This window comes from Sphaerodactylus townsendi, linkage group LG06 (genome assembly GCF_021028975.2).
Source record: "Sphaerodactylus townsendi isolate TG3544 linkage group LG06, MPM_Stown_v2.3, whole genome shotgun sequence".
Lineage (NCBI taxonomy): Eukaryota > Metazoa > Chordata > Lepidosauria > Squamata > Sphaerodactylidae > Sphaerodactylus > Sphaerodactylus townsendi.
In genome coordinates this window covers 21349120-21376419 of record NC_059430.1, presented here as the reverse complement: position 1 = coordinate 21376419, position 27300 = coordinate 21349120, and the positions used below count along the sequence as shown (strand labels likewise).

At 45.5% G+C, this 27300-nt stretch overlaps 1 protein-coding gene across 1 annotated transcript; it reads right to left on the bottom strand.

Annotated features, from left to right (window-relative positions):
• Positions 1-9950: 9950 nt before the first annotated feature.
• On the bottom strand, positions 9951-26654 carry LOC125435298 (islet amyloid polypeptide). The gene is made up of 4 exons (XM_048501487.1): positions 26531-26654; positions 26004-26100; positions 25717-25854; positions 9951-10526 (listed from the first exon to the last, which is right to left on the bottom strand). Exons 2-4 carry the CDS (start codon positions 26081-26083, stop codon positions 10355-10357), a joined length of 390 nt encoding a protein of 129 aa, XP_048357444.1. The 5' UTR covers positions 26084-26100; positions 26531-26654; the 3' UTR covers positions 9951-10354.
• Between the last annotated feature and the right edge of the window lie 646 nt (positions 26655-27300).

Below are 27300 nucleotides of genomic sequence, written 5' to 3'. Positions count from 1 at the left end.
CGCCAAAGGGCTGGGTGGGGCATGTTGGGGGTGTGGCTGGGCATTCCTGGGCGGGGCTGTGGCAAGGACATAGCCGCTGCGCCGGTCCTTGGGCGGGAAACGAATGCACGCAGGCGCAGGCTGCCACGCACGCCGGTGCACCTCCTGCTAGACTGCTTCAAGTTCTGCACGCTACTGCTGAGAGGAGGGGTGTAACTAAGGCAAAAATCACGTGGCAAAATCACCAATTAGTAACCCCCTCTCGGCACACACAAATAATTAGTAACCTACTCTCGGGAACCTGTGAGAACCTGCTGGATCCCACCTCTGAATGTATGAATACTGGTTTTGGCACAGGCACAGTTCTTAATCAAGCTTTACAAGTTTCTTAGGTTGCTTAGGTGTTATGAAAGGTTTTTTACTTTAAGATGGTTCAGTTAGATATTACAGGCTAATGGATTCACAGTACCTTTGGGTTCTAACAGGCTGGCACCCTTTCACACAGCATATATTCAGCCTTGACCCTACTAGTGACCCACCACATAAATCTTCCTCCTGAAGTATCTTTACTAATATATCAGACTGGAAATCCGGCTGGGTGTATATTTCCAATTCTAACTGGTTTGTTTGTTTGTTTGCATTTATTCTCCACCCTTTACCATGGTCGTCTTTACTTCAATTTTCTTAACCCAGAAGATATATTCCTTTCTCTTTTATTTATGGTCACCTTTGGAAAGTCTCACTATTATTCCATCTTTGACCACTAAATAAAACTCCCAGTTCTCCTGTCTCCTTGTATTTTCTGCTTCCAGCATGCACTGAACTCAGTATATTTCAATTCAGATCCACTCCCTGACTGAAATTCCCTCAAGAGTAGATATTTATCACATGCAGTTAAGAGACTTGATGTTAACTCGCAGGAATCCAAATTCAAAAGCACTCAGACCTTTTCCTCTCAGAGAGATACCTCCTCCCACTCTGAGTTAGCTCCACCAATCAGAGAGCAGGTCAGCTTACCCAATCAAGGCACTTTCCTGTTCCTAAGATGTTTTTCCTTGGTCTACTATGGTGGGAGGCCTCCGCCTGGTAGTCTTCATTGCCCACTGCTGTTCAGAGTGGTGGCAAAAATGCAGCATCAGTTGTGTTGCTGCATCCCTTCCGAGAAAACCCTCACAAGTGACATAGAGTAGCTATGGGAATTGCCAGAAACTCTATCATAAAATGGTAGAGAGTTCATGGGACTTAGAGCTACCCTCATCACTTCCAAGTTTTCCAAGTGACCAAGAGATGCAGCCATCACGCTTACCGTCATATCCCATTCCTCAGCCTCCTCACCAGTCGTTAGGCAATCCTAAGCAAGCTCCTTCTGAACATTTTGAGAACTACTGTGTAAGGTGAACCCCAAAATTGTGATTTTTTGAAAGGCCTCTCTGCTAAGCTGAAACCTACAGAGAAAAACTTTGAAAAGCATTTTATTTTCTGAAAAGCATTCTTTTTGCAAACATGCTAAGATGCCCTGACCGCAAACTTCTTGCCTTGCAGAGACCAAGCTTATCTATATCCTGTACTAGAGGTGTCAAAACCACGAGGTTTCTCTTAGAAATACTCTTTGATGTTGTGTTCTTGCGATTCTCTGTAAAGCCACCTGCTCTCTCCTTCTCCTGACGCCCTCCCCAGAGAACTTTGTTTCCATGGTTATCTGTGACATGTATAGCTAGAGCCAACAAACTGGTCGCCAACCACGTATACCGGAACGCATCCAAATTTAGACAAGACATAGACAGGAAGAAAGAGGAGGTGAAATACTAATCAGCCAATCATTAATTCAAAGCTGCTTGTTGACGTATCATTATAAAAATGAATGTATTGCTAGCAAAATTCGTCCTGGACCCAACTAGATCTAGTTGTAAGAGCTCTGGTAATAAACTTTCACTGATTTTTCAACCATTTGCCTTTTTGCAACTGAATCGCGTGGTCTTGTGACTGACACTCAAGGGGCAGAGTTGTCAACTGAGTGTCAGTTAAAAGGAAAACAGGGAGATGGAGAAGCTGGCCTGCTCACGCAAGGCCCTAAGAGGTTACAGTAGGAGTCATGGGCAGCTCAATCTGGGGGCAGGGCAGAACTACCTGTGGAGCTGTTGCAGCCTTTTGCCAGTGGAGGGCCCAGGCTCATAGCAAGGCTCCCCTCAGCCCCACCCCACAAAGGCCCAAAGTTCTGGCCACTGTGGGCTATGGTGGTATCCCAAATGGATGACAGTGTGTGTGTGGGGGGGGGGGATGGGCCAGGATGTTCCCGGGGCAGTGCTGAAAATAGTCAGCTCCCACCTGGAGTTTGCAGCCAGTTACATGCAGCCCTGGATTTATACTACCCTTTTGGTGGCGTAAGTCCATTGCTCCCAATGGAGGGCTTTCTGGAGGTGTGTGGGGGGGGGAGGGGGGGAGTTTTGCTGTTTTCTCCCTCCCTGCGCCTCTGAAGGCAGCAGATATAGTAGCAGCGTCACCTCCGGCCGACTCTGCAGTCTGGATTGGCCTCTTCGACTGAGATAAGTTTCCCAGTCACTCATCCTCCACCACTTTGTAAAAAACAGTCTCTCTTCTAAGCCTTTTTCTGTCCTAGTTTCTGATTCCAAAATGGAAAGAACAAAAGAGACAAGAAAGGAAACATATAGCTCTCTAATTTTTCATCTGCAACCCACCCCGCCCCCCCCCCCAACCAAATTCTAACTTTGGCTGAAGGTGATGTGAATGAATTGCTACAGTTATCAGAGATGATGCCTCAAACGGCAAGAGCGCAACTCCTCTGACGAAGACAGCCTCCTTGAGCACCCCTGAAAAACGAAGGCATGTTTTTGGAAACTACGTAGAAGATGTAATATCTGTCAAACCCATTCTCCTTTCCCTCCTCTTCCAGTGATGGAAATGCAGGGGGCGGAGAAAGGAGTACCAGGTACCTCACATGTGCGTGACAAGAAGCTAATTTCTGGTTTTAGCAACCCAGAAGCTTGTGTTAGTCAGACATACCCAATCTTGCGATCCTTTAGGCATGAAGGCACCACGGAAATAAATCTGAGGGAACGGAGGGAGTGAAACATTTATAGGCAATTTTGATCTAACAGGAATCTCCTGCTGACGTTCAATGTAAGCGGGGACTGAAGTGACTCAACAGAGAGCTGTAAAATGTGAAAAAGCTCATTTTCTTCCGTCTCGGTATGAGGCTGTAAATGGCACAGGGGCATGAGGAAGAAGTGATGCTTCTGGAATGTGGGGCTTCAGTTGCCGATTCCTTCCCCAGGAGGAAACATGATTATTCAAATCATAAAATTTGTTGCCTATTCCACTGTCCTCAAACTGCAATCCACACTGCCTTTTAATAAAAATACATCCAGGCGCTCTTGAGGTCTTAACTAGACATTTAGAAGAAGAAGAAGAGTTTGGATTTATATCCCCCCTTTCTCTCCTGCAGGAGACTCAAAGGGGCTTACAATCTCCTTGCCCTTCCCCCCTCACAACAAACACCCTGTGAGGTGGGTGGGGCTGAGAGAGCTCCGAGAAGCTGTGACTAGCCCAAGGTCACCCAGCTGGCGTGTGTGGGAGTGTACAGGTTGATCTGAATTCCCCAGATAAGCCTCCACAGCTCAGGCGGCAGAGCGGAGAATCAAACCCGGTTCCTCCAGATTAGATACAGGAGCTCTTAACCTCCTAAACCACTGCTGCTCCTTACTTATTTCATGTGTACCCCCACCTCAGAGGCGTATCTAGGGAAAATGGAACCCGTGCAAAATCTGAGTTTTCCACCCCCACCCCGCCCCTGTATGGGTGGCCACCCTCTCCCCCACCATGACCAAACAACTTTTTTTGCACCAGGTCTTGAAGTCAGTGTATGGACCCAGGGGGAAGGAGGAGGTGTGGGGGGGGCATTTTCTGCCCCCACATGACTAAATGGCCACAGCCCGGGGATATTTGACCCCTGGGCAGTACGCCCCTGCCCAACCTTTATCCCCAGTGGGGAACCCAAAGCAAATTACAGTGTACTCCTCCACTGCATCAACACAACAACTTTGTGAGGTAGGCTAGGCAGACAGTGCATTTCTTCCCAGATGAGGATACAAAGCAGCTTGTAATGTTCTCCCACCCTTAGGATTGCCAACTCTAGGTTGGGAAATTCTTGGTTATTTGGGGATGGAGCCTGAGAAGGCCACGGGATGTGGAGGGGAAGGACCTCGGCGAAGAAGGGTTGGTTTTTATACCCTGCTTTTTTCTATGGAAAGGAGTCTTAAAAGGCATACAATCACACACACACACCACAACAGGCACCATGTGAGGCAGGTGGGGCTGACAGAATTCTCTGACCACTGGTCACCTGGCAGGCTTCATGTGGAGGAGCGGGAAATCAAACCCAGTTCTCCATATTAGAATCCCCTGCTCTTAACCATGAACCATGCTGAGTTATGATGGCATAGAATCCATCTTCCAAAGCATCCATTTTCTCAGGGGATCTGATCTCTGCAATCTGGAGATGCTCTGGGAGATTGCTGGGCCTTATTTGGAAGTGCGGATGGAACTCCCAATGGACATCTTGCTTTACAGAACCTGCAGCAGACCCATTAGTGGACCCAGGGACAGTGTATCATGTCCATGAATTGTGAGTTAGTTCGTTTCCCGCCCAAGGACCGGCGCAGCGGCTGCGTCCTTGCCACAGCCCCGCCCAGGAATGCCCCGCCCCCGGAATGCCCGGCCACGCCCCCGTCATGTCCCGCCCAGCCCCATTGGCGCTACGCCACAGTTTGAATCCCACCACCACGGGAGCCTGTTACTAAAAATTTTGGATCCCGCCACTGAGAAGGAACCTTCTTATGAGAACACAATAAGAGAATGAGCAGAAGCTGAAAACTGTGTGGCAGCTCAGCCGAGTGTGTTAATTTGAAGACCTTCCCCAGTATTCCACGTTCGCATGGGCAGTTCAGTCGGTCAGTCGAGAGTGCTTGCATAAACCTGCTTGGAGTTGATCCTTAGCGTAAAGCTGTTTGAGCGACTCCTCATTCTTTTGGCCCCTTATTTTGGAATCCAGAAACTTCACACCTCACGCTTAGTATTGGACCCAGGCCAAAGCAAAACACTCATGAGGAACTGACCTTAGTGTGTAAAGCAGCAAGATGGCAAAAGTGGATAACTTTAAAGACGATCTAATGAGAACAAATAAGAGTCAAAAATTCATGATGTTACTTGAAGGTTTTGGACTGACCAGGCGTCTTTTTCACAATGGATAGTGGAAAGAAGTTTAGCTTGCCAGCACTGATAAAGAAAAAGAAAGGGAACATTGATCCAAATGTAGGAGCAGTTTAAGAATGACTCTCTTACAGCATGGCACTTGGCATATCAAGAAATGATGAATTAAGTGATATGAGGACATTTGGATCGAACAAGAAGAAGACTGTGGGGTTTGTTAATGGTTCCAGTGCCAATTTCTTTTCTCTTTTTGCAGACACTGAAATATTACCTAAAAAGGAAATGGAGCTCATATCTATAATCTGAGAATTGAAACAGGAGCTGATAATGTAAAATCATTTATCATTGTCCCGTTGACACAAACCTGCTTGCATGATTAGAATAATTTCCATATATTCTATTGTTAAGAACAGTTTGCATTACAAAAGGAGAACAAAGTTGTGTGATTAGCATTTTTAATGAGGTATCTTACTCTGAAATTTGATTTCGCCTTTGTTGGCTTTTTGGATTAATCGTATGTAATGACTTTCAAGAAGATCTGCTTTTTGATCTGATGGATGCAGGAGCTATATTGTGAATTCAGAAGAAACAGAATTTTCTGTTTAAGTTCAAGGACGAATGGCATTTGCTCCCAGAGGAATATTTTCAGCTTAACTGGCTAAAATATTGTTCATGACAATCTGCAGATTTCTCAGTTTGAGCTACATTTCATCCACAGATCTTTCGCTCTCATGTCTACTAGTATGACCTGTTTAAACAAACATGTCTATCTATCACATTTTTTAAAAAAACTACTATTCCTGCATGGAGCTCAGGAAAGTGAATGTGATTTGCCATTTTGGGACAGGTTGTGGCTCAGTGGTTGACCATCTCTTGGCAGGCGGAAGAGCACAGGTTCAGTTGCTGATATCTCTCTAGTTAAAAAGGTCCAGATAGTAGGTGATATGAAATACCTCTATCTGCGACCCAGAAGAGCTGCTGCCAGACAGAGGACACCTTAACAGACCAATAGGCTGATTTGGCATAAGGCAGCTTCATGTATCTATATCAGGGGTAGGGAATCTGCGGCTCGAGGTGCACTAACTGCCCGCAGCCGGCTGGGCCAGAGCGCCAAGCTTGAACTTCCCCTTCCTCGGCCCTGCTGCCACGCTTGGAAGGCGAGGGCGAGGGCACTTCTTCACTGGCAAGCCGGGCAAGGCCGAGCTGCGCTGGGCCCCATCCTTGCTACAGCCAGCACTGCAGTGGCATGGCAGGGCTGGACGCATCCATCGCGGCTTCTCCTAGAGATGAGCGGAGTAAAAGGTAAAAAAAACCCAATATATACAGTGTTATCTTTATTTTAAATGTCAAAAATTATTTGCGGCTCCAAGTGTTTTCTTTTCCCATGGAAAACGGGTCCAAGTGGCTCTTTGAGTGTTAAAGGTTCCCTACCCCTGATCTATATGCCCTCACAACAACTTTGTGAGGTAAAGTAAGGTAAAGTCAACATCAACCAGTGAGCTTCATGACAGGGTCAGAATTTGAACCTGGTCTTCCCAATCTTTTTCCACCACATCCTTCTCAGCCAGAGTTCCTGGGATTATACCATTTCATACTGCAGGCCAGGATCTCTCTTTTTTCTTTTCCACTACATTAGGCTGACCAGACGTCCCGCCTTAAAACAATTTGTCCCGCATCCCGCGGGTTATTTCAAGTGTCCCGATTTTTGGAAGGCTGCCGCACTGCCTTCTGGGGCGCAAGGCAGTGTGGCAGCCTCCCCCGCGCGCGGCTGCAGGAGCGCACGCCCTTGTGAGGAGCGCCCCACAAGGCCATGCGCTCCTGCGCCGGCGCCCACCTACCCGCCCGTCCCGGTTCACAAAGGTGACCATCTGGTCACCTTACACTACATCAAAATTCTCCTGGTAAAAGAAAATCAACATGTGAGGCAAAAGGTTCTAGCTTGGTCTTCTGTGTTTTTTTCTGTACATAAGAAGTTGTTTCCATGGGGAAACGTTCAAATATGTGATTGATGTGGTACAAATGGACCAGCAAAGACCCACACGACCTCTCTGCGCACATATACCTGCTCCTTCCCATGAACGATTGAGTTAACAGTAGCAATATTCACAGGGATCAGTTTCACAAAGGTGGACACACATCTCTCCTCCAGGGTCTAGTGAGGTAGCACCCATAACTAGCCTTCTTCATTGGGGAGAGTGGGAATGCACCATTTTTGGATGTGATGAGGCACTCCCTAGCCAATTTTCATGGCTTTGGGAGTGCTGAGGCCATGGGTAGGTAGGCCTCAAGATGAATAAACTAGCCTCTGCTTTTAAGCAACTTATACTTCTCACTGTCATAATAAAGTGGCATAATTTTGAACCAGAAACTTTTTATTTGCCCCGAATTAAAACAGCCAGTGTGGCATACTAACTAATGAAAGGGAAGGGAACATGAAAGGTCAGCAGATACCATTACTACCAAAACCATAGGCTGGGAGGAACAACTCCACCTTGGGGGCCCTGCAAAACTGTACTGAGTCTCACAGGGGCGGGGTCTGACTTGGCAGAACTTTTTGTCACAGTTAAAACATTTCCCAGCATGGTGGTAAATAGCATCCCATTAAAGGGAAAGGATACTTTTCTCCAGTGCTCCTGGCATTCTATGGACCAAGAAAACTGGAGAAAAGTATCCTTTCCCTTTAATGGGATGCTATTTACCACCATGCTGGGAAATGCTGTGCATTTCCACTCACTGAGCCTCTGTTAAAGAGACAGGACATCTTTCTCCAGACGTGCTGGCAATGTGATCAGAAACTGAGGGTGTTACCTGGACTTTATTTTTTAAAACCTTACTACCTAAGGGCTTAGATGGGGTAGCTTTATTATTGTGATATATTTGCCATGGGTCCAGTGTTCATTGCGGAGTAGTCAGTTCTTTATTCTGACGATGTTTTAGAAGTTGCATTTTATACCAGACATGAAAGGCGCCACTCGACTACATTCTATACTTAGCATACAGTTTCATTTCCATTTTGTCAATGTGAGTGTGATGGGCATCTGTCAAAGAGACATGATTGTAAGGTCAGAGCCCATGGGGCAAAATCTCAAGGGCATGTGGGAATGGACTGCCCTTCGTATGGCTTGTTACTATAACAGATACTACACCTTGGCGTCCTTAAACTCAATACCTGAGTCATAAACAAATGATTTACAATTGTGACAAAAGTCCCAATCTTCACTTCTTCTAATGATCAATCCAGGGATATTTAAATCCAACTGGTGAAGTAACAGGAGGCTCATATAGAGGCTTTTAAGAGGCTATAAAACCTCTGGATATGGTTTTATTTCATATGCTTTGTCAAGCCAATCTGCAAAAATAAGTATAATACCACAAAATAAATAAATAACATTATGCCATGTTTTGACTATAAATGTATAAATGCAGTATTGAGGACTACTCCTAACCCCCAACTAGGAACAAAGGGCAAAAAACTTTAAGTGCCAAGTTTCAGGTTGGGGGTCCCTGTCAGGAATTTTTGAAAGACCACACTCATGACCAATGTTCCCTGGATGCTGCATGTGAGCATGGCCACACGACCACCGTTTTGGTGCTATGTAGATTATAGGGGGAGTTCTCCCGGGTGGCTCAGTTCCATGCAGCGTTTCCAGACTGCTGCACAGCACTGGGGAACGCTTAGAACACAGGTGTCAAACTCGTGGCCCTCCAGATGTTATGGACTACAGCTCCCATCATCCCCCTGCCAGCATCATGCCGTGAAAGCCTTCAAGAATATGTTCAACCAAAACTCTGTGAGATGATCATCCCTACCTCCAGACTCACCTGGTGAGTTGCCAGTACTGACTAGCAAGCCTGCTTGTAATTCCTTTCTTCAGACTGTACAGCACGACACAAATCCCATGGCAATTTTATTGGACATTGAGCCATTTTATGTAGACTGCAGAATCTATGTAGATGTTTTTGCACCACACTGCAAGGCTATTTCCCTCCTTTCACTACATATTCCTCTTGGCAGAGGGCAGTGGCCTGACGACCAATCAAATAAAAGGACCAAGCCACCTGGAGTGCAAGTACACCTGCAATTCTCTGCTGTTATATTGTGACCACCAGATGGTGCTCTTATCAGCAGAATTAGCCCATAGCTTAGTCTATACAGGAATGAAACATAGGTGGAAAAGGCCTCTCCAAAACATAGGCTCCTTCCGCACATGCAGAATAATGCACTTTCAATCCACTTCCACAACTGTTTGAAAGTGAATTTTGCTATTCAGCACAGTAAAATCTAGCTGCAAAGTGCAGCTAGTGAAAGTGGATTATTCTGCATGTGTAGATAGGGCCATTGAGGAACTACATGACTTCAGATTATGTCCAGCTTTGTATGTTCTTCTATAAAGCTTTATGCAAACAGAATACTAGCTTAGAAGGAAGGTAGGTGCCATTACTTTTCTTGCTATTCTGGTTTTATGTGTGCAAGGAGCCTTTAACACAAGGAATATTCTCCAAGTGAGATTCTCCATGCTCTTATACCTGTTCCCTGAAATGGTTCAGCCTGTCTACCATCTAGGCTATTCTGTCCCCTCATTATCTTCACACCTCCCGCATGTGTGAACTAAGTGCGAATGGTAGATTTCTTAAACTGAAATAACTATCCATGGGAGCATCGCTTCAGATAGATCTCACTGATTGAAAAACTGTTCCACTCCGGTGGAGTTACAAAGATGTACACCTCAAGTTTTGTCTTTTCAGTCTTTTTAATTAAAAAAACAAACAAACAAACCCAAACCGGTTGCAATTTACAGTTCAAATATTTATAGCCTGCGGGCATGAGGTTTATTTTCTTTTCACTGGAAGGATTATCACAAGCATGTGGATCGCAGGATCGTTACCACTTCAAAACGCTAGGCATATTATCCCATGTGCAAAGAGGAATGACAGATTTTTGGGCTGCGAACATAAAATGCACACAAAGAGAACAAGGCACTGGGCTGCTGAACCCTCAAACTTGCTTTCATCTATGGCAACTTCACCGAAGCAAAGAAAACTTGTATGGAGGACTGGGGGGGGGAGATCAGGAATTTGTACATAAATGCTGGGGAGAGGAACGATCGATATTCCTAACGAGGGCTGCAGCCATCGCTGTCTCAAGATGTTAAAGTTGTAGATAGTTTGGAGGTTCTCTGTCTCTTTTGCCATAAGTGTTGGATCCTACATTGGTAGGTGAGTAGATTGTTCCAAAGGTGCTGCTGGAACGGACTAAGAGGTCGGCCAAGCGTTGAGTCACACAGGTGGCTGTACTGCATTTCCGTTTCTCCAAGCGGTGGCTGTAGACATTGAAACAAACAGGGAGATCACCATGAAAACCTGGCAGTGGGCACTCAGATTTCTGTCCTGGGCTGAACGTCTTAATGGTAGATTGTTTTATGGCAATGTGGGAAGTGATTGGTTGTTTGGGGGAGGTTTGCTGGGAAGCAAGATATAAATCTCATCAATGAAGACTTGGCGGTTTAGAGAAACTATCCGGGAGCTGGAAAGCTAGTTTATTCGGTATTATTGAAACCGCTGATTTATGGTGCATCTATTTTTGTTATAATTTGGTTTTATTGTACCCATGTGTTTTTTGATAGAAAAACACTGTTGTTGTTGACAATAGCAACAAACTGGGCAGTGATTAATCTTGTCAGATCCAGTTCAATCTTGCCAGTCCTGGTTCATGCTTGAATGGGAGATCGCTGGGGAAACCCAGGGTTGCTACACAGAAGCGGGCAACGGTACTTCCATTAGTCTCTTGAAGAAGAAGAAGAAGAAGAAGAAGAAGAAGAAGAAGAAGAAGAAGAAGAAGAAGAAGAAGAAGAAGAAGAAGAAGAAAAAGAAGGAGGAGGAGGAGGAGGAGGAGGAGGAGGAGGAGGAGGAGTTTGGATTTATATTCCCCCTTTCTCTCCTGTAGGAGACTCAAAGGGGCTTACAATCTCCTTGCCCTTCCCCCCCTCACAACAAACACCCTGTGAGGTGGGTGGGGCTGAGAGAGCTCCGAAAAGCTGTAGCTAGCCCAAGGTCACCCAGCTGGCGTGTGTGGGAGTGTACAGGCTAATCTGAATTCCCCAGATAAGCCTCCACAGCTCAGGCGGCAGAGCTGGGAATCAAACCCGGTTCCTCCAGATTAGATACACGAGCTCTTAACCTCCTACGCCACTGATGCTCTTGCCTTGAAAACCTTATGGGGTCACCATAAATCAGCTACAGCTTGACCACACTTCCCACCAGCAGGAATGGGACTAAAGACAGGGCCAAGGAGATGAGGCTAGAGATTTTCTGTTGAAAAACCGCAGTGACATGTTCTTTCAAGTCAACAGGGAAAATGAAGCAATCCACCCTCCCTCCCAAGCCGGAAACATATGTGAACACAGAAGAAACCAGCTCTGAAATAGACTTATGCTTTCTAATGAGCTAGGGCAGGGGTCTGCAACCTGCTGCTCTCCAGATGTTCATAGACTGCAAATCCCACCAGCCCCTGCCACCATGGCCAATTGGTCATGCTGGCAGGGGCTGATGGGATTTGTAGTCTATGAACATCTGGAGAGCCGCAAGTTGCAGACCTCTGAGCTAGGGATTATACCCTGGTACAGCTCTGAAAGAATGTACTGGCTGTGTCTGTAAGTATACTCCTACTACGTAATTGCTGTATCATTTAGTGCTGTACGTTAACGCTTATGTTTTCTTTCCACTCTGTTTCCAACTTCTCATTGTCAGATATGTGCAATCCAAACCCTAATTGCATGGTTAATTGGGAGAGTTGACAGTTCCAGGACTTTGGGGAAGGGAAGAATTGCAATGGGGTACAATGCCATAGAGTCCACCTTCCAGAGTGGCCATTTTATCCAGGTGAATTGAGCTCTGTCGTCTGGAGATCAGTTGCAATAGCAGGAGATCTCCAGCCCCCACCTGGTGGGGAGGTATATGCACCTAATAAAATGAATAAAAATAAAGATCTCCTGATACCACCTGGAAGTTGGCAACCCTATGTCAGTATCATAATTAATTTTGTTTGTTGCTTAAAGCTAGAATTCTCATTTACAGCTGCATCCTGAGTACAGTCACACCCTTTCAAGTTGATTGGCTTCAGTGGATTGAGTGGGTGTAACTCTGCATAGGATAGCCCACTTAATCACATTGTTTAGGATACATCACTATGATCCGGAAGCTTCCAAAGCTTGCCACATTCCAGACTGGCAGAGCATCCTTTGTAACGAACCATAATCTTTCATGAATCTGTAAACGATTCTTTGCATCTATAATTTAATTTCAACACCTGTAATTGAAAGGCCTTTAACACATTCTTTTTAAAGCTAAACCATGTATTATGGGATGGACTAATTAGAAATATTAAAGAACAATCTGGCCTTTTCTAAACTGGTTGGAATCATAAAGTTAGAAGAGACGACAGGAGCCATCAAGTCCAGTCCCCTGCCATGCAGGAAGACACAATCAAAGCATTCCCGACAGAGGGCCATCCAGCCTCTGTTTAAAAACCTCCAAGAAGGAGACTCCACCACCCTCTACGGCAGTATATTCCACTGTCGAGCAGCCCTTACCCTCAGGAAGTTCTTCCTAATGTTTAGTTGGAATCTCTTTTTTTTGTTATCCAACTGATTTTTCCTAGTGGCTTTGATGGAATTTAGTCACACACAAAAGCCCTTTCCCTTTTTTGTCCCCTTCTCTTCGATTTACTACTTTCCCACTGTGATGAAACTCCATGGAATTCAAAGCACTGTGATTAGAAACGTTTTTTTAAATAAAAAAAAATCCGTTGTCTCATGAATTGGGGACATATTTCAATTCCGCCAAAGTATTTCTTAATCAATACACTTAAAGTAAGGCTTCAATACACTTAAAGTAAGAATGCTTTCCTAGTGGTTAAACCCCATTGAATATGCCAGTTCAGTGTTGGCCCATAAACAGTGCAACTCTAAAATGAAGGATGACTAGAGGTGGGAAACCTGATATGTGCAATCCAAACCCTGTTGCACCTGATATGACATTTTAAAGTAATCTGAATAAAGTAAGGGCCCCCAGCTCAGAGAAAGAGCATTCACTTTGTACGCAAAAGGTCTCAGATTCATTCTCTGGCATCTTCAGGTTAAAGAAGAAGAAGAAGAAGAAGAAGAAGAAGAAGAAGAAGAAGAAGAAGAAGAAGAAGAAGAAGAAGAAGAAGAAGAAGAAGAGTAGTAGTAGTAGTAGTAGTAGTAGTAGTAGTAGTAGTAGTAGTAGTAGTAGTTTGGAAGAAGAAGAGTCCCAGGGCTGACCTTTCTCTCTTGTAAGCAGTCTCAAGTCAGCTTATGAACTCCTTTCCTTTCCTCTCCCCACAACAGACACCTTGTGAGGTAGGTGGGGCTGAGAGAGTTTTGAGAGAACTGTGACTGGCCCAAGGTCACCCAGCAGGCTTCATGCGTAAAGAGTGGGGAAACAAACCTGGTTCACCAGATACGTATGTGCTGCTCATGTGACGGAGTAGGGAATCAAATCCAGTTCTCCAGATTAGAGCTCACCACTCTTAACCACTACGCCACACTGTAAGATCATGTAGTAGGACCGTGGTGGCGAACCTTTGGCACTCCAGATGTTATGGACTACAATTCCCATCAGCCCCTGCCAGCATGGCCAATTGGCATCTGGAGTGCCAAAGGTTCGCCACCACTGTAGTAGGAGATGTGAAAGGCCTGAGTCCCCAGAATGCTGCTGCCAATCAAAGTACACAGTGCTGACTTGATAGACCAAAGGCGTGACTCCAGGCGACTCTTGCTCTCTTACACACAGCATTATAACTTGACATCTTACCCATAATAAAAGGCCCTCCCCCATTGGTGGGGGATGTTCCATCCCCTCCCGGGAGCAGCAGTACCTTGGGGCTGCTATTCCGAGGGGTGCAAAAGCCCTCCCGCCTCCCCCCACCCCCAACAACCAGCAGAAAATATGGTTGGACCCAACCAAGAATCAGTATTAACTATACGAACAGAGCTGAGATTGAGATGTAATTTGACAAGGCAGCAGCACCTTCTTGGCACCTTCACAAAAGGGTAATTATAGTATCTTCACGCTGTTAAGCGGTAACAGTGACTCAATGTTTACCTTTCAGGTGAACTTTCTAAAGGTTATTTACAGCACTGCTGATATCATGAGAATGATTAGCATGACAAGGAAATCTGCCTCTTTTTAGCTGTTCCTGGAACTTCCTTTTCTGCTCCGCTGAATGCTGTCTCTTCCACTGGGACCTCCTCCCGCTGTCTTCCCCAGACAATTGCTGCCGTTTCTATAACTTCACTAGTCAAACACGTAGAAGAGTTTGCTTCCCTGTGCAGATAGTTTCAAAGGGGTGAGCTGCCGTAAAACAGCTAAGATTTGAGTCCAGTAGCCCCTTAGAGACTGGAAAAAAAATTGAGGTATGAGCTCCAGAAACTCAAGAAGCTCCAGAAACTCATTGACCCAACTTACCTTGAGTGAACTCCACCATTCAAAATGGTGCACAATAGTTACAGCAAAGATAGGGGAACTGGGTTATGACAGCGACTCCTTCAATATGCTAACCTTTACTGAAACTTTTGCCCTCATTAAAGAGAGGCTGTTAGCAATGGACTATCAACAACTGCAGAGCTTGGCAAATAAATCTTGTTCACCAACGAATATGTCAATTCCTTTCACGCAGGGATACCCAGCCTATTATATTACAGCGCTCACAAATCCCATACACAGGAGAGCCTATATGCTGGCTAGATTTGACATCATGCCATCTCTGCTACATAGCGGAAGACTTAAAGGTCTTCCAAGCGATAAGAGATTCTGTACCTGTAGCACAGGACAGCTGGATTCCATCCCACACATTCTCCTGAACTGCTTATTATACCAAGAACTCCGATCCAGCCTGTTATCCCAAGCCATAGACTCTGTGATTGATTATACTGAATCAGATAAAGTAGTTACGCTTTTAAATTGTCAGGATTTTCATTGTTGCCTTATAGTGGCAAAGTAAACTGAATGTATGACAAATGCGAAGTTTTTTACTGTTCACTTTTTAACTGGAACTGTATTTTATACTATCATGTATTTGCCAATAAAGGCTTATTGAATTGAATTGAGCTTTCAAGAGTCAAAGATGACTTCATCAAACAAGATTAGGAATAGAGGATCCTGAGTCAGAAGTAGAGGGGTGTTTTAAATAATGTTTGTAAAAGATATGAACCCTGACCTGGATGTCCCTCATCAGAGCTCAGAAGCTTGAGTAGGGTCAGCCTGGTTATTATCTGGATGATGGATCACCAAGGAAGTTCACCACATCAGCTCACATGTACCATTTCATTGCTTATCATTTGCAACTGGAACCACATTTTGATTCACTATGTGCCACATAAAGATGTTAGTAGATTATTTATTCCTCCACCACAGAACAAAACATGCCGGACCTTCTTTTTGTAGAATGCTCTGCCTGGGAGCTAGGGCCTACATAGCCCTGCACCCCCATCTGTTTGAAAATTTGAAAGTAAAAATACATTTCGTTCAATGAACTATAAATGTTCTTGTCTCAAAGTGCCACGTTCAGTAATGCACGAAATAATGGTTTTGACAAAATAATTGCATAAAAATGAATTATGATTCTCGTATTCCTTTGGGACTATATTCTAATGTGGAAGCGTACAATTTTCTCGAGCACTACACTTTAACTGACCATACTAACATCTTTATGTAAAACAGAGTATAGTGATGCTAGGAGGGAGAGTAGAGAGAGAAAGAGACAGGAAGAAAGTAAAGCAGTACAGTGGTTATTGAAGTAGCCGTGAGATTACCATAATATCTACTTTTAACCTTCAGTTTCAGCCAAAAGAGAACATTCGTATTTCAGGCACTATTTGTCAGGAGATGGCACCAGGTCTGGATTCGATCTGACACTTTTAAAAAGCATGTTAGCAGCATTTAAATGTGTTATTCTCCCCCCCCCCCCCATGTTTGAAGTGTTACAGTCTGAGTGCCATGATATTTCTGAGAATGGAATTGGGGGGAGAGCAACATTAGAAAAAGAAGAGAAGAAGAGTTTGGATTTATATCCCCCCTTTCTCTCCTGTAGGAGACTCAAATGGGCTTACAATCTCCTTGCCCTTCCCCCCTCACAACAAACACCTTGTGAGGTAGGTGGGGCTGAGAGAGCTCCGAGAAGCTGTGACTAGCCCAAGGTCACCCAGCTGGTGTGTGTGGGAGTGCATAGGCTAATCTGCATTCCCAAGATAAGCCTCCACAGTTTAGGTGGCAGAGCTGGGAATCAAACCCGGTTCCTCCAGATTAGAATGCACCTGCTCTTAACCACTACACCATTACTGTGTTAAATTTTAGTCCGCTCCAAGTGCACATACAAGGAAAGGTATATTTGCACTGAATCTTTCCGTATGTCCCTAGAGGGAAGATCTACGGGGGTTTGTGTTGGGGTGGGGACGGTCAAGTCTGATTATCTAACACCTTTTTATCATCAGATTTGAAAAGACATTTTGTTAATTGATGTTTTAAAATCTCAGGTGTTCCCATTCTTGCACACACGTTTAGTTCGTGCACTTTCTTCACCTTGACTAATTATCAAAAATCTCTAGGATTGGCATGAGTGGTAATTTGCATTTGTGTGGGTGAGAACTCTCTACCTTCCCTTTTCAGGAGAAAGTCAGATATTCCCAATGCTAAATGAGAAACTGGAAAAGACACACGACTACTACTGAAAGCTGCAGCAATGAGCCCATTTCTTCTTAACCGCTCTTCCCTGCAAGGCTTGGTGTGACCATTTTTCATTTTTCCCCATCATGGTAAGTGGCAGCTGAAGAAGCAGAGATAATCAAAGGTGGGATCATCACAATGATGTTGTGTTGCACCTTTTTATCTATTAGGATGGAGGGCTGAGGAAATGACACAGGGCAGCAGCCACTCAAGGGCAGCTCAGTCCAGATGGGGAGGGTGAATGGGCTGTGGAACCAGCAAAAAGCTGCACCGATGCATTTGCCCCCTCCGCTGGTGCAGAGGCATAGCCAGGGGGAAAAGCGTCCGGTGCACTGGTTTGTCCTCCGCCCCGTCCCACCCCTGAAACACCCTTGCCACACCCCCACAGCGGGGGGCACCAGGTGCATTGCGCACTCCCCAGTTCCCTTGGAGCTACGCCTCTGCACTGGTGCAAGGGGCACCCCCACCAATGCAGAGGGCAGAGATGCTGGCGACCGACCACCCCTCAGCTCCATAGCAGTGAAACCCTGAAGTTCGGGCCATGGTGGAGCTGTGTTGGTGTCCCAATCAGACACCTTTTTGGGGGAAAGGCAGTGGGGCGTTCCTGGGGTGGAGCCAATGTTAGTTTGCTTTCACTGGTGGTAAGCCTGGGAACGCCAGCCCCGAGACCTTCAGGCTTACTCTGCAAAGGGGCAATTTGGGCAGCAGTAGAGGGTTCCCCCCCTCGCTTCTGAGCCATCCAAAGTTCTGTGTTCATTGCTCTTAGTTCTTGACATGGAGGCAGGCAATGGCAAAATACCTCTGAACGTTCCTTGCTTTGAAAATCCTATGGAGTCACCATAACTCAGCTGTGACTTGATAGCAACAAAAAAGGTCTCTGGTTGCAAATGCCTTAGCAGACCAGGTGTTCAGGAGCAGCAGAAGGCCATTGCTTTCACATCCTGCATGTGAGCTCCCAAAGGCACCTGGTGGGCCACTGCGAGTAGCAGAATGCTGGACTAGATGGATTCTGGTCTGATCCAGCAGGCTAGTTCTTATGTTCTTATGTTCTTAAGGTCTTGAAGGAATTGCATAGAAATATGGATCGCTGCTGCTTAGAGTGATTCTCAATACGCCGGTGCCCTTATATCAGGCGAGCCCAATCTTGTCTGAGCTCAGAAGCTAAGCAGGGTTGGCCCTGGTTGGCACTTGGATAGGAGACCACCAAGGATGTCCAGGGTTGCTATGCAGAGGAAGGCAATGGCAAACCACCTCTGTTCATCTCTTGCCTTGAAAACCCTACAAGGTCACCTTAAGTTGTCTGTAACTTAAGGGCACTTTCTGCCACAAAGTGTCTTTCCCGAAGGAACCTTTGTGATTTATTTATTTCCTTCCTCTGATAAGGGCTATATTGTCTTGTTCAACTGCCTGGTGGGAGCCTTTTGGGAGCTGTGAGTGTTTCCAGTATCTTGTAATGAACAAAGAGTTGAGCTCATCCTCAAGGGAGGATGACCTTGTACATTCATGCACCCCATTGATGAGGCTGCAGATGTGAACATGTGCTTGGCCTCCTGTTTCCTGTGTTGGCCTGGAGCCCAGGAGTATAATGTAAATCACTTGCTCATTCCGGTGGTGGCGGGGATTTGACCATTTGGCCTCAGTAACATCCTGACACTTGTCTGTCGGGGGGGGGGGGGAATGCGGGGGAGGGACTTTCCAAAGACATGTCATCAGTCATTCTACCTAGATTGGTCAAGTGCTATGATTGGCTCGGGATCATCATCACCCCACATGGGATTTCCTGAGAAAAACAGAAGTTTTATCTGATGAGGTGCGCTCTGTGAGATCTTGGATTAGGCTCCAGAGTTACCAGGGGGCTGTCTGGATTGGGGCAGAGGCCATGAGCTGTTGCAAAGCTGGCCAAGAGGAGGAGTGGACAAGGGATAACTATTGAGTAAGTCTGTCTTTCTTGCATTGTGCTTAAGGTCCTCACTTGGGACTAGAGAGATTATTTGTTTTTTTGCTGCTGAAACAAAATACTCGCACTCTCCTTAAATACATTTATCAGTTCTAGCCTCGTGCTCTTTTATGACTTCCATACATATCCAAGAACCCGTAAGTGTCATGATACCCTAGTGCAGTGGTGGCGAACCTTTGGCACTCCAGATGTTATGGACTACAATTCCCATCAGCCCCTGCCAGAATGGCCAATTGTAGTCCATAACATCTGGAGTGCCAAAGGTTTGCCACCACGGCCCTAGTGGCTGACCAAGACTTCCTGGTATAAGACTGGTGAGAGGCTATGGTTCCCAACTTTGGGGCAAAGCTGGAGTTCTGGCAACCAAAATGTTCCCCATTAAAGAAGTTTAGAGGAACCTCTTGGCACTTTCTAGCACCACAGAATAGAGGAACACATGAAAACAAAACCTTGGTCTCCAAGTCTGTCAGTCTTGGTATTCTCAATACAGCCATTTTTGTTTTCAAAGAAAGATCACTCCTTTCAATTATCTTTTTTGTCTGAAAAATCTACTGTATTGATCAGTGATCCAGGAATAATATATCCCAGTGAACTTGGGTTGCCAACCTCCAGATCGTAGCTGGAGACCTCCTGGAATTACAACTCAGCAGCAGATGACATAGATCCTCCTGGAGAAATTGGCTACTTTGGAAGGTGAAATGTACGGCATTATACCCTGCTGAGTATAAGCAAACTGAACCCCTCAAACTCCATCCTCCTCAGGCTTCATCTCCAAAATCTCTGGAGATTTCCCATCCAGATATTTCCCACTTCAGAACTGGCAACCCTATAATGAGGTCATTGCTAAGAACAAGAACTTGGATAGATTTGATAACAACTCCAAAGTAACCTTGAAATAACAATCATTTCTTGCTGAAGCATAAATAAAACAGCAGGAAAGCTATTGGGATCATTTGTCCCTCACGTTCTAAACCATTGAAAGTGTCCCCAGGTCAGTTGGCAGGAAGTTTGCAGTTATCTGAGACGGTAGGAGCTGCCATTTAGCACGGTTTTGTGTTGACTAGGGCTCCCTGTCACCTCTGGGACCTTCTTCTGGTCTCAGATATTCTCAACCTGGGTAGCACCCTAATGAGCTGTGCTACTGGTTGACTAGCCTTACAGCAGGTAGCCATCAACTAGTCCTGTCATCTCTGACCCCCTGGCTCCCTGAGACTGCTCATTTGGCTGGGCTCTTCTTGGCTCTTCGCCATTAAAGATCTGCCGGTCCTCAGTGGCGCAGCTACCTGGGGATGAGGTGGAGGCCAGCTCACCGGGCAGAGCCATTGAAGTCACATGGGGGGTGGAAAATTGCCCGCACACCCCTCCTCCTTCCCCCCTCGCCCCACCCCGCCAGGCCCAGCAGTGGCCACTGCTCAAGGGCCGGTGGAGGCCACTGCCTGGCACCCCTGCCCAGTGGTACCTCTCCAGTAGCAGCAGTGGCGTAGGAGGTTAAGAGCTCGTGTATCTAATCTGGAGGAACCGGGTTTGATTCCCAGCTCTGCCACCTGAGCTGTGGAGGCTGATCTGGGGAATTCAGATTAGCCTGTACACTCCCACACACGCCAGCTGGGTGACCTTGGGCTAGTCACAGCTTCTCGGAGCTCTCTCAGCCCCACCTACCTCACAGGGTGTTTGTGGTGAGGGGGGAAGGGCAAGGAGATTGTAAGCCCCGTTGAGTCTCCTACAGGAGAGAAAGGGGATATAAATCCAAACTCCTCCTCCTCCTCCTCCTCCTCCTCCTCCTCCTCCTCCTCTTCTTCTTCTCCTTCTCCTTCTCCTTCTCCTTCTCCTTCTCCTTCTCCTTCTCCTTCTCCTTCTCCTTCTCCTTCTCCTTCTCCTTCTCCTTCTCCTTCTCCTTCTCCTTCTCCTTCTCCTTCTCCTTCCAGGTAAGTGGGGCACGGGGGGGGGTCGGCGTGGGGGAAGGTGGCATGGGGGCCCGTGGGGAAAACACGGAGTCTGCCCCAGGCTCCATTTTATCCAGCTACACCTCTGCCAGCCCTTCCTCTGCTCTTTGGCTCCTGGGAGGAAAGGGCTGTTCCGGCTGCTGGGCCAGCTTCCTGCTGAGCAGGGCTCTTAGACAAGCCCTGCCTTTGCTGACCTTGACCTGGGATAGCTCCTACCTGGCTCTCCCCTGTCCTCGGGCTGCCACAACATCCCAAATCCTGTAGGTAAGCGGTTTTGGGTGAGGTTGCTGCAGTGGTTGGGGGAAGTCCAGAGGCCCTCAGATCAGGTATATCATTCTGGGGGATGGGGAATATCTTTGGAGAAATGTAGTTGAAATCATTTAAGGACTATTGGGAGCGATCCTAAAGTCACTTCTATGTTATCCACTGGGGCTCACTATAGGGTTGATAGACATGTGGCTGGAACCCTGGCAAGGCTTTGGGGGGGGGGGGGCAGGACATGGGGAAAAGTAAATTGTCAATGAAGCAACATCACTACTAGCTAAGACCCAGAAGTAACTTCACCAATAGCTTCTCCAACTAAAGTTTTAACCAAATACCAGAGTGTCCCTGCAATTGCTGGCAATGTGTTGATGTCACTTCTGGAAATGGTGCTGGCAAACCTCCTCTCGCCTCCCTTGGTAGCTAGTAAGTCCCCGCCCCCTTCTTTTGCCGGGGGGTGATCGACAGCTCTTCAATAAGTATTAAATACACACATTTGTGACCTAGGAGAAATCTATACATGGCTGGATTAATTGATGACTGGTAGCTGGTCACCTCTATATCCCGTTCTGTAAATGATTTTTAAGCATCTTTTACTTCCATACACATCTTTTCCTGCCATTGCCTTCACATAATGGTTATTCAAGCACCCCACCTGCCCCTCCAATAGGTGTCTAATGTGTCGTCAAGTCACAGCTGATTTAAGGCAACCCTGTATGGTTTTCAAGATAAGAGACGAACAGAGATGGTTTGCCATTGCCTTCCTCTGCCTAGTAACACTTGCATTCTTTGGTGGTCTCCCATCCAAATATTAACCAGGAGTGACCCTGCTTAGCTTCTGAGATTTGATGAGGTCAGGCTCGCCTAGGCCATCCAGGTCAGGGAACCCTTCCTGGATAGCTTAACCCAAAGATTTTGATTTCCATTTAAAGCTCTGTAATGCGCCACCATCAGCTCTGGAGCGATATGTTGCAGATCCCTGGTATAAAGTTTCATCAGTCTTCTAAATTGGCAACCAACATTTTCCAGCTGCGTTCTAATTGAACATAAGAACATAAGAACAAGCCAGCTGGATCAGACCAGAGACCATCTAGTCCAGCTCTCTCCTACTCGCAGTTGCCCACCAGGTGCCTTTGGAAGCTCACATGCAGGAGGTGAAAGCAATGGCCTTCTGCTGCTGCTGCTCCCGAGCACCTGGTCTGCTAAGGCATTTGCAATCTCAGATCAAGGAGGATCAAGATTGGTAGCCATAGATTGACTTCTCCTCCATAAATCTGTCCAGGCCCTTTTTAAAGCTATCCAGGTTAGTGGCCATCACCACCTCCTGTGGCAGCATATTCCAAACACCAATCACACGTTGCGTGTGAAGAAGTGTTTCCTTTTATTAGTCCTAATTCTTCCCCCCAACATTTTCAATGTATGCCCCCTGGTTCTAGTATTGTGAGAAAGAGGGAAAAATTTCTCTCTGTCAACATTTTCTACCCCATGCATAATTTTATAGACTTCAATCTTATCCCCCCTCAGACGTCTCCTCTCCAAACTAAAGAGTCCCAAACGCTGCAGCCTCTCCTCATAAGGAAGGTGCTTCAGTCCCTCAATCATCCTCGGTGCCCTTCTCTGCACTTTTTCTATCTCTTCAATATCCTTTTTGAGATGTGGCGACCAGAACTGAACACAGTACTCCAAGTGCGGTCGCACCACTGCTTTATATAAGGGCATGACAATCCTTGCAGTTTTATTATCAACTCCTTTCCTAATTATCCCCAGCATAGAGTTTGCCTTTTTCACAGCTGCCATGCATTGCGTTGACATTCCCATAGACCTCCAACAGGGTTCTAGTGACTTTTTCCTGCACATATATTTTTTTAAATAGTGAAGTGGGGGGTGGTGTCATTCTTTTGCTGCAAAGTCACAGCTGTCTCATGGCAACCCTGTTGGGTTTTCAAGGCAAGAGCCCTTCAGAGATTGTCTGCCTCTCAATCCTTGGTGTTCCTTGGAGGTTCTCCATCCAAACACATGCCAGGGTCAGGGCTGAGAGTGTCCCAGCAAGTTTCCACAGCAGAGTGGGAATTGAAACCTGGGTCTTCCAAAGCCTAGTCCAACAACTTAACCACTACACCACACTGGCCCCCTAGAGTTTGAATAAGACTCCTAAAAGCTTAAATGGCAAGTTCTTTCATTTTCTCATTCATTCCGGTGGGGTTCACAATCATTTTATTGATTAAAAACAAACAAAATTGGGAGTGAAATGAGCCAGAAAGTCACAACTGACTCTCTGCTGAAACCGTAACATACAATTTTAAAAATTATTTTATTTCTGTAGCTTATTCGTATTCCGTTTTTCCCCAGTGCAGATCCAGAGCAACTAACAATGTACACAGGGAGAGAACCAAGCCAAATAATAAAGCAAAGGGGAAATGATACCACTTTGCAAAAAAACAACAACAATTGGGGGGTGGGGAGCACAGTTTCTGCTGCACTGCACAGCGCTATAGGCAGAGAAGGAAATATATCCATAAATAGGTGTATGCATCTAACACTTCCCCTCTTTTTAAATTTAAACATTTATTCTTTCATAACAAATGAACTTATCGTAGCGTTTTAAAGACACTACAGTTTCATTAAACTCAAACTGGAGTCCCTTAGACCCAAATAATAGAGGATGGGAGGAGAGAAACAGTGCCCACACAGGGGGTCTAAATGATCCCAAGATGGCAAAACCTCTCAAATAACAGGACATTATAACTTATATTGAGGCAACAGCAGTCGAGGTATGTAACCATTTGCTGTTTTTAGTGCATCCTTCCAAGAGGTTTTGCACTTAAGGAAAGGTGTGTGAGAAAAATACCTGCTTCTGCGACACCCTGATGAAATTAACAGTTGGGATGATTGCACGCCCCCATTTCCATTCCTAGTATGATTGTTTCTTTGTTTTATAAAACAATAATCCTTAATACAGTTACATTTTTTCTGAAACGAATTAGCATCATTGACAAATAAATCTCATCGGTCTGCATCCCTTGAAAATGGTCTGCTCCTGTTTCGTTTGGCATCCTACCCACGCCCTGTGACCCTTCATGGGCAGCCTCCCAGACTGGGCGTGTTTTGAGTATTATAGGTTCCAACTGAATTGTTAAAATATTTTACATATACCTTATTTTAAATGCTTTACACGGTTTAATGTTTTGATGTTCATCACCACAGGGACCCTGTTTGGGTGGAAATTTAAGTAAGGACCGTCAAATCGCAACCGACTTATGCAGTGGTGGTATCCAAAAATTTTAGTAACAGGTTCCCATGGTGGTGGGATTCAAACAGTGGCATAGCGCCAATGGGGCTGGGTGGGGCATGATGGGGGCGTGGTCAGGCATTCCGGGGGCGGGGCATTAATAATTTCTCTGTTACTGTAAAAAACTCTTACTGTAAAAAAAAAGTTCCTAATTTCCACCTGGTATCTTTCTGTCCATAATTTAAACTCATTATAGCAAGTCCTATCGTCTGCTGCCAACAGAAACAACTACTTCTCCTCTAATTGACTGCCTGTCAAATATTTAATACTTTCAAATACTTAATTTTGTTTCTAGAAATCAAAAGGATACTTTCCTTAAACAAGGAACTTTACCATAGTTCTAAAACATGTTTTTAAAACAGCCCAACAGGGAGAATTATCCCATTTTCTACCTTCACTAACCAGCCACATAGGAAACAACAGGGCTTTATGATTTTTGGACCTAATGGAATTTCTAACGGAAAAGCAGACCCAATTAGTAACCCCCTCTCAGCACACACAAATAATTAGTAACCCACTCTCGAGAACTGGTGAGAACCTGCTGGATCCCACCTCTGGACTTATGCTGATATCAACAAAAGGGCTTTCATGACAAGTGAGAAGCAGAGATGGTTTGCCATCGCCTTCCTCTGCACAGCTTTCGTCGGAGGTCTCCCATCCAAGTATCACGAGATAGGGATGTACCACGCAGCTTCCCGTCCAATTTGGGTGGAAAGCAGCATAGATATGTTTTAAATAAAAAAAGTTTAAAAACATCTATGACTACCTTTACTTTAGGGTTCCCAGGTCCCCCTGGGAGTGGGGTGGGGGGTGAGGGTAGAGTTGCCAGATTCAGGTTGGGAAAATCTTGAGGATCTGGAGATGAAACCTGTGGAGGACAGGGACCTCAGTGGGGCACAAAGCCACAGAGCCCCACCTCCGAAGCATCCATTTTATTCAGGGTAGCTGATCTCTGTTTGGCCCTGAGCTAAAATTCTGAGGGACTCCCAGGTCCAGCCTCAAGGCGGGCATCCTACTCTGAATTGCAATGTTTTCATTAAAACGCTATTAGGACGTGCAGAAGGACACAAATCTGGGGACTGGCTTGGCATTCCTGCTCTTTGGCTGTTCCCTCTTGAAACCACTGGTTACAGATTAATCCCTTTAGCAGAACGGCACTGTACCAGCTTATTTGGGGGTAGCTACATCTGAAGATTATTGCAAGATTTAGTTTTAAGACAAGCACACTCTGTGAACAGAACCCTAGACATCTAAATTAAAAAAATCTGACGCAAATTGCTCATATTTTTGAATCAAAAGGAATCAGAAATAGTGGTTACCTTTTGGGCTTTACTGTTTCTTCCCCCAGGAGAGCTCCGTTCAGTCCTAAGAAGCCAGCACTTCTGGAAAGGACAGGTAAGAGCCATTCTTGTCTGTTGGGAGTCCCGTCAGGGAAATCCTCAGCCAAAGAGAGCAATCTTTAATAAGGAAAGAAAGAGCAAAAATTTCCCATTTGCTTTGTGCAATACGCTCTTCAGTGTATTTTACGCTATCTGGCATAAGGAAACAGTGGAATGACAAGCTGATCTCTCGTTGCAAAAGGAAGGCATGTACAAAAGTTACTAACCTTTCTACAGGTGTTGCTCCCAGGGAATTGAAAGTAATTGATAAGAAGATGAAAAGAAAGGGACCTTTGAGGCTGCACATCTCTCTTTTGGATGTTTCTGATGGGGGAAAATTGCAAAGCACAAACTTGAGTCTACACCACACACTCAGTCACGTTTGCCGGTGAGCTATCGCAGTACCTCGAATAAACTAGAATATTCCAGCAGGATTAGAAAAATGGTAGCAACTTGTGTGAAACATCATATACCTCCCGTTCAGTCTAAAGGATAAAGAAAACCCCTTCGTTCTATGAATAATAAAACAGAGTTTTATGGCACCTTAAAGTAAACATTTTATTTCAGCCTAAATTTATCTGTACTACAACCCGCTACCATCATTCGTGGTTTGCCCATTTTTAAAAAACAAAACAGCCTTTTCCTAATTAGATTAGTCCATCCACATTCACTGTGGGGTTTTCCTCCTCTTTTCTCCTTTAGAAAATCAAGCTTTAGAAAATCGAGAGCAAAAGAACCGAAGTGATGTAGTTACCTTTCTGTGGCTGAGGAATTTAGCTGAAGAAATCCCAACAAATTCTGCTTTTGGAGAAAGAATATAGTGATGATTTTCACTTGCCTCTGACTGTGGAGTCCCCTTTCTCTCCACCTTCTTTACTGACTAGCTATCTAGCTCTTATATACCCTTCACACCTTTCTTAGCTCTGACATCAGGCAGTTCAGAGAGAGAGAGAGAGAGAGAGAGAGAGAGAGAGAGAGAGAGAGAGAGAGAGACCTTGTCATTAATTTATCTCCCTATAGATAGAAAGGGTCCAGAAAGGAACAGGCTGATGGGTCATCACTACGTTAGCAAGGTGGCAAATTTTAGGCAAACCCATTCAGGGAGTTTTCATAGAAGTGGTCCTAATGAAATAAGGTGGGGTGATACAAGCATCAGTATTGCCGTTTCAAGAAATCCTGGTAAGATTCTGAGGTAACTTGTTGTGGTAAATGCCAACGACAGCAAAATAGGGGAAAAAATTACAAATGAAGTAACTGAAATGCAGGACACAAAGTCAATGAAGTGCTGTGAGGCAGACATTTTGTGAGGAGAAATGTTAACAAATGACCCATCCACAAACTTGCCATTGAATAGAAGTTAACAAGAAGAAAATTAAGCAGCCTCGGGAACCTGCACGGACCAGAGGAATGGCGGAAGAGAGATGTATTCCTCTTTATTCTACATTGGCCCTTTCAGTTCTTTCTTGCCAACTGGCAGGGATGCCAGGTACTCCTGACCACCAGGGGGGCTTGAGAGCTAGGATT

Excerpts from the sequence above, each read along its gene's own strand:
- LOC125435298 (XM_048501487.1), bottom strand. The coding sequence starts at position 26,083 with ATGTGCAGCCTCAAAGGTCCCTTTCTTTTCATCTTCTTATCAATTACT. Across the intron at positions 25,855-26,003 it reads GGAGCAACACCTGTAGAAAG|ATTGCTCTCTTTGGCTGAGG; the intron begins GTTAGTAACTTT and ends TCCTTATTAAAG. Across the intron at positions 10,527-25,716 it reads GAAACAGTAAAGCCCAAAAG|CCACCGCTTGGAGAAACGGA; the intron begins GTAACCACTATT and ends CAATGTCTACAG.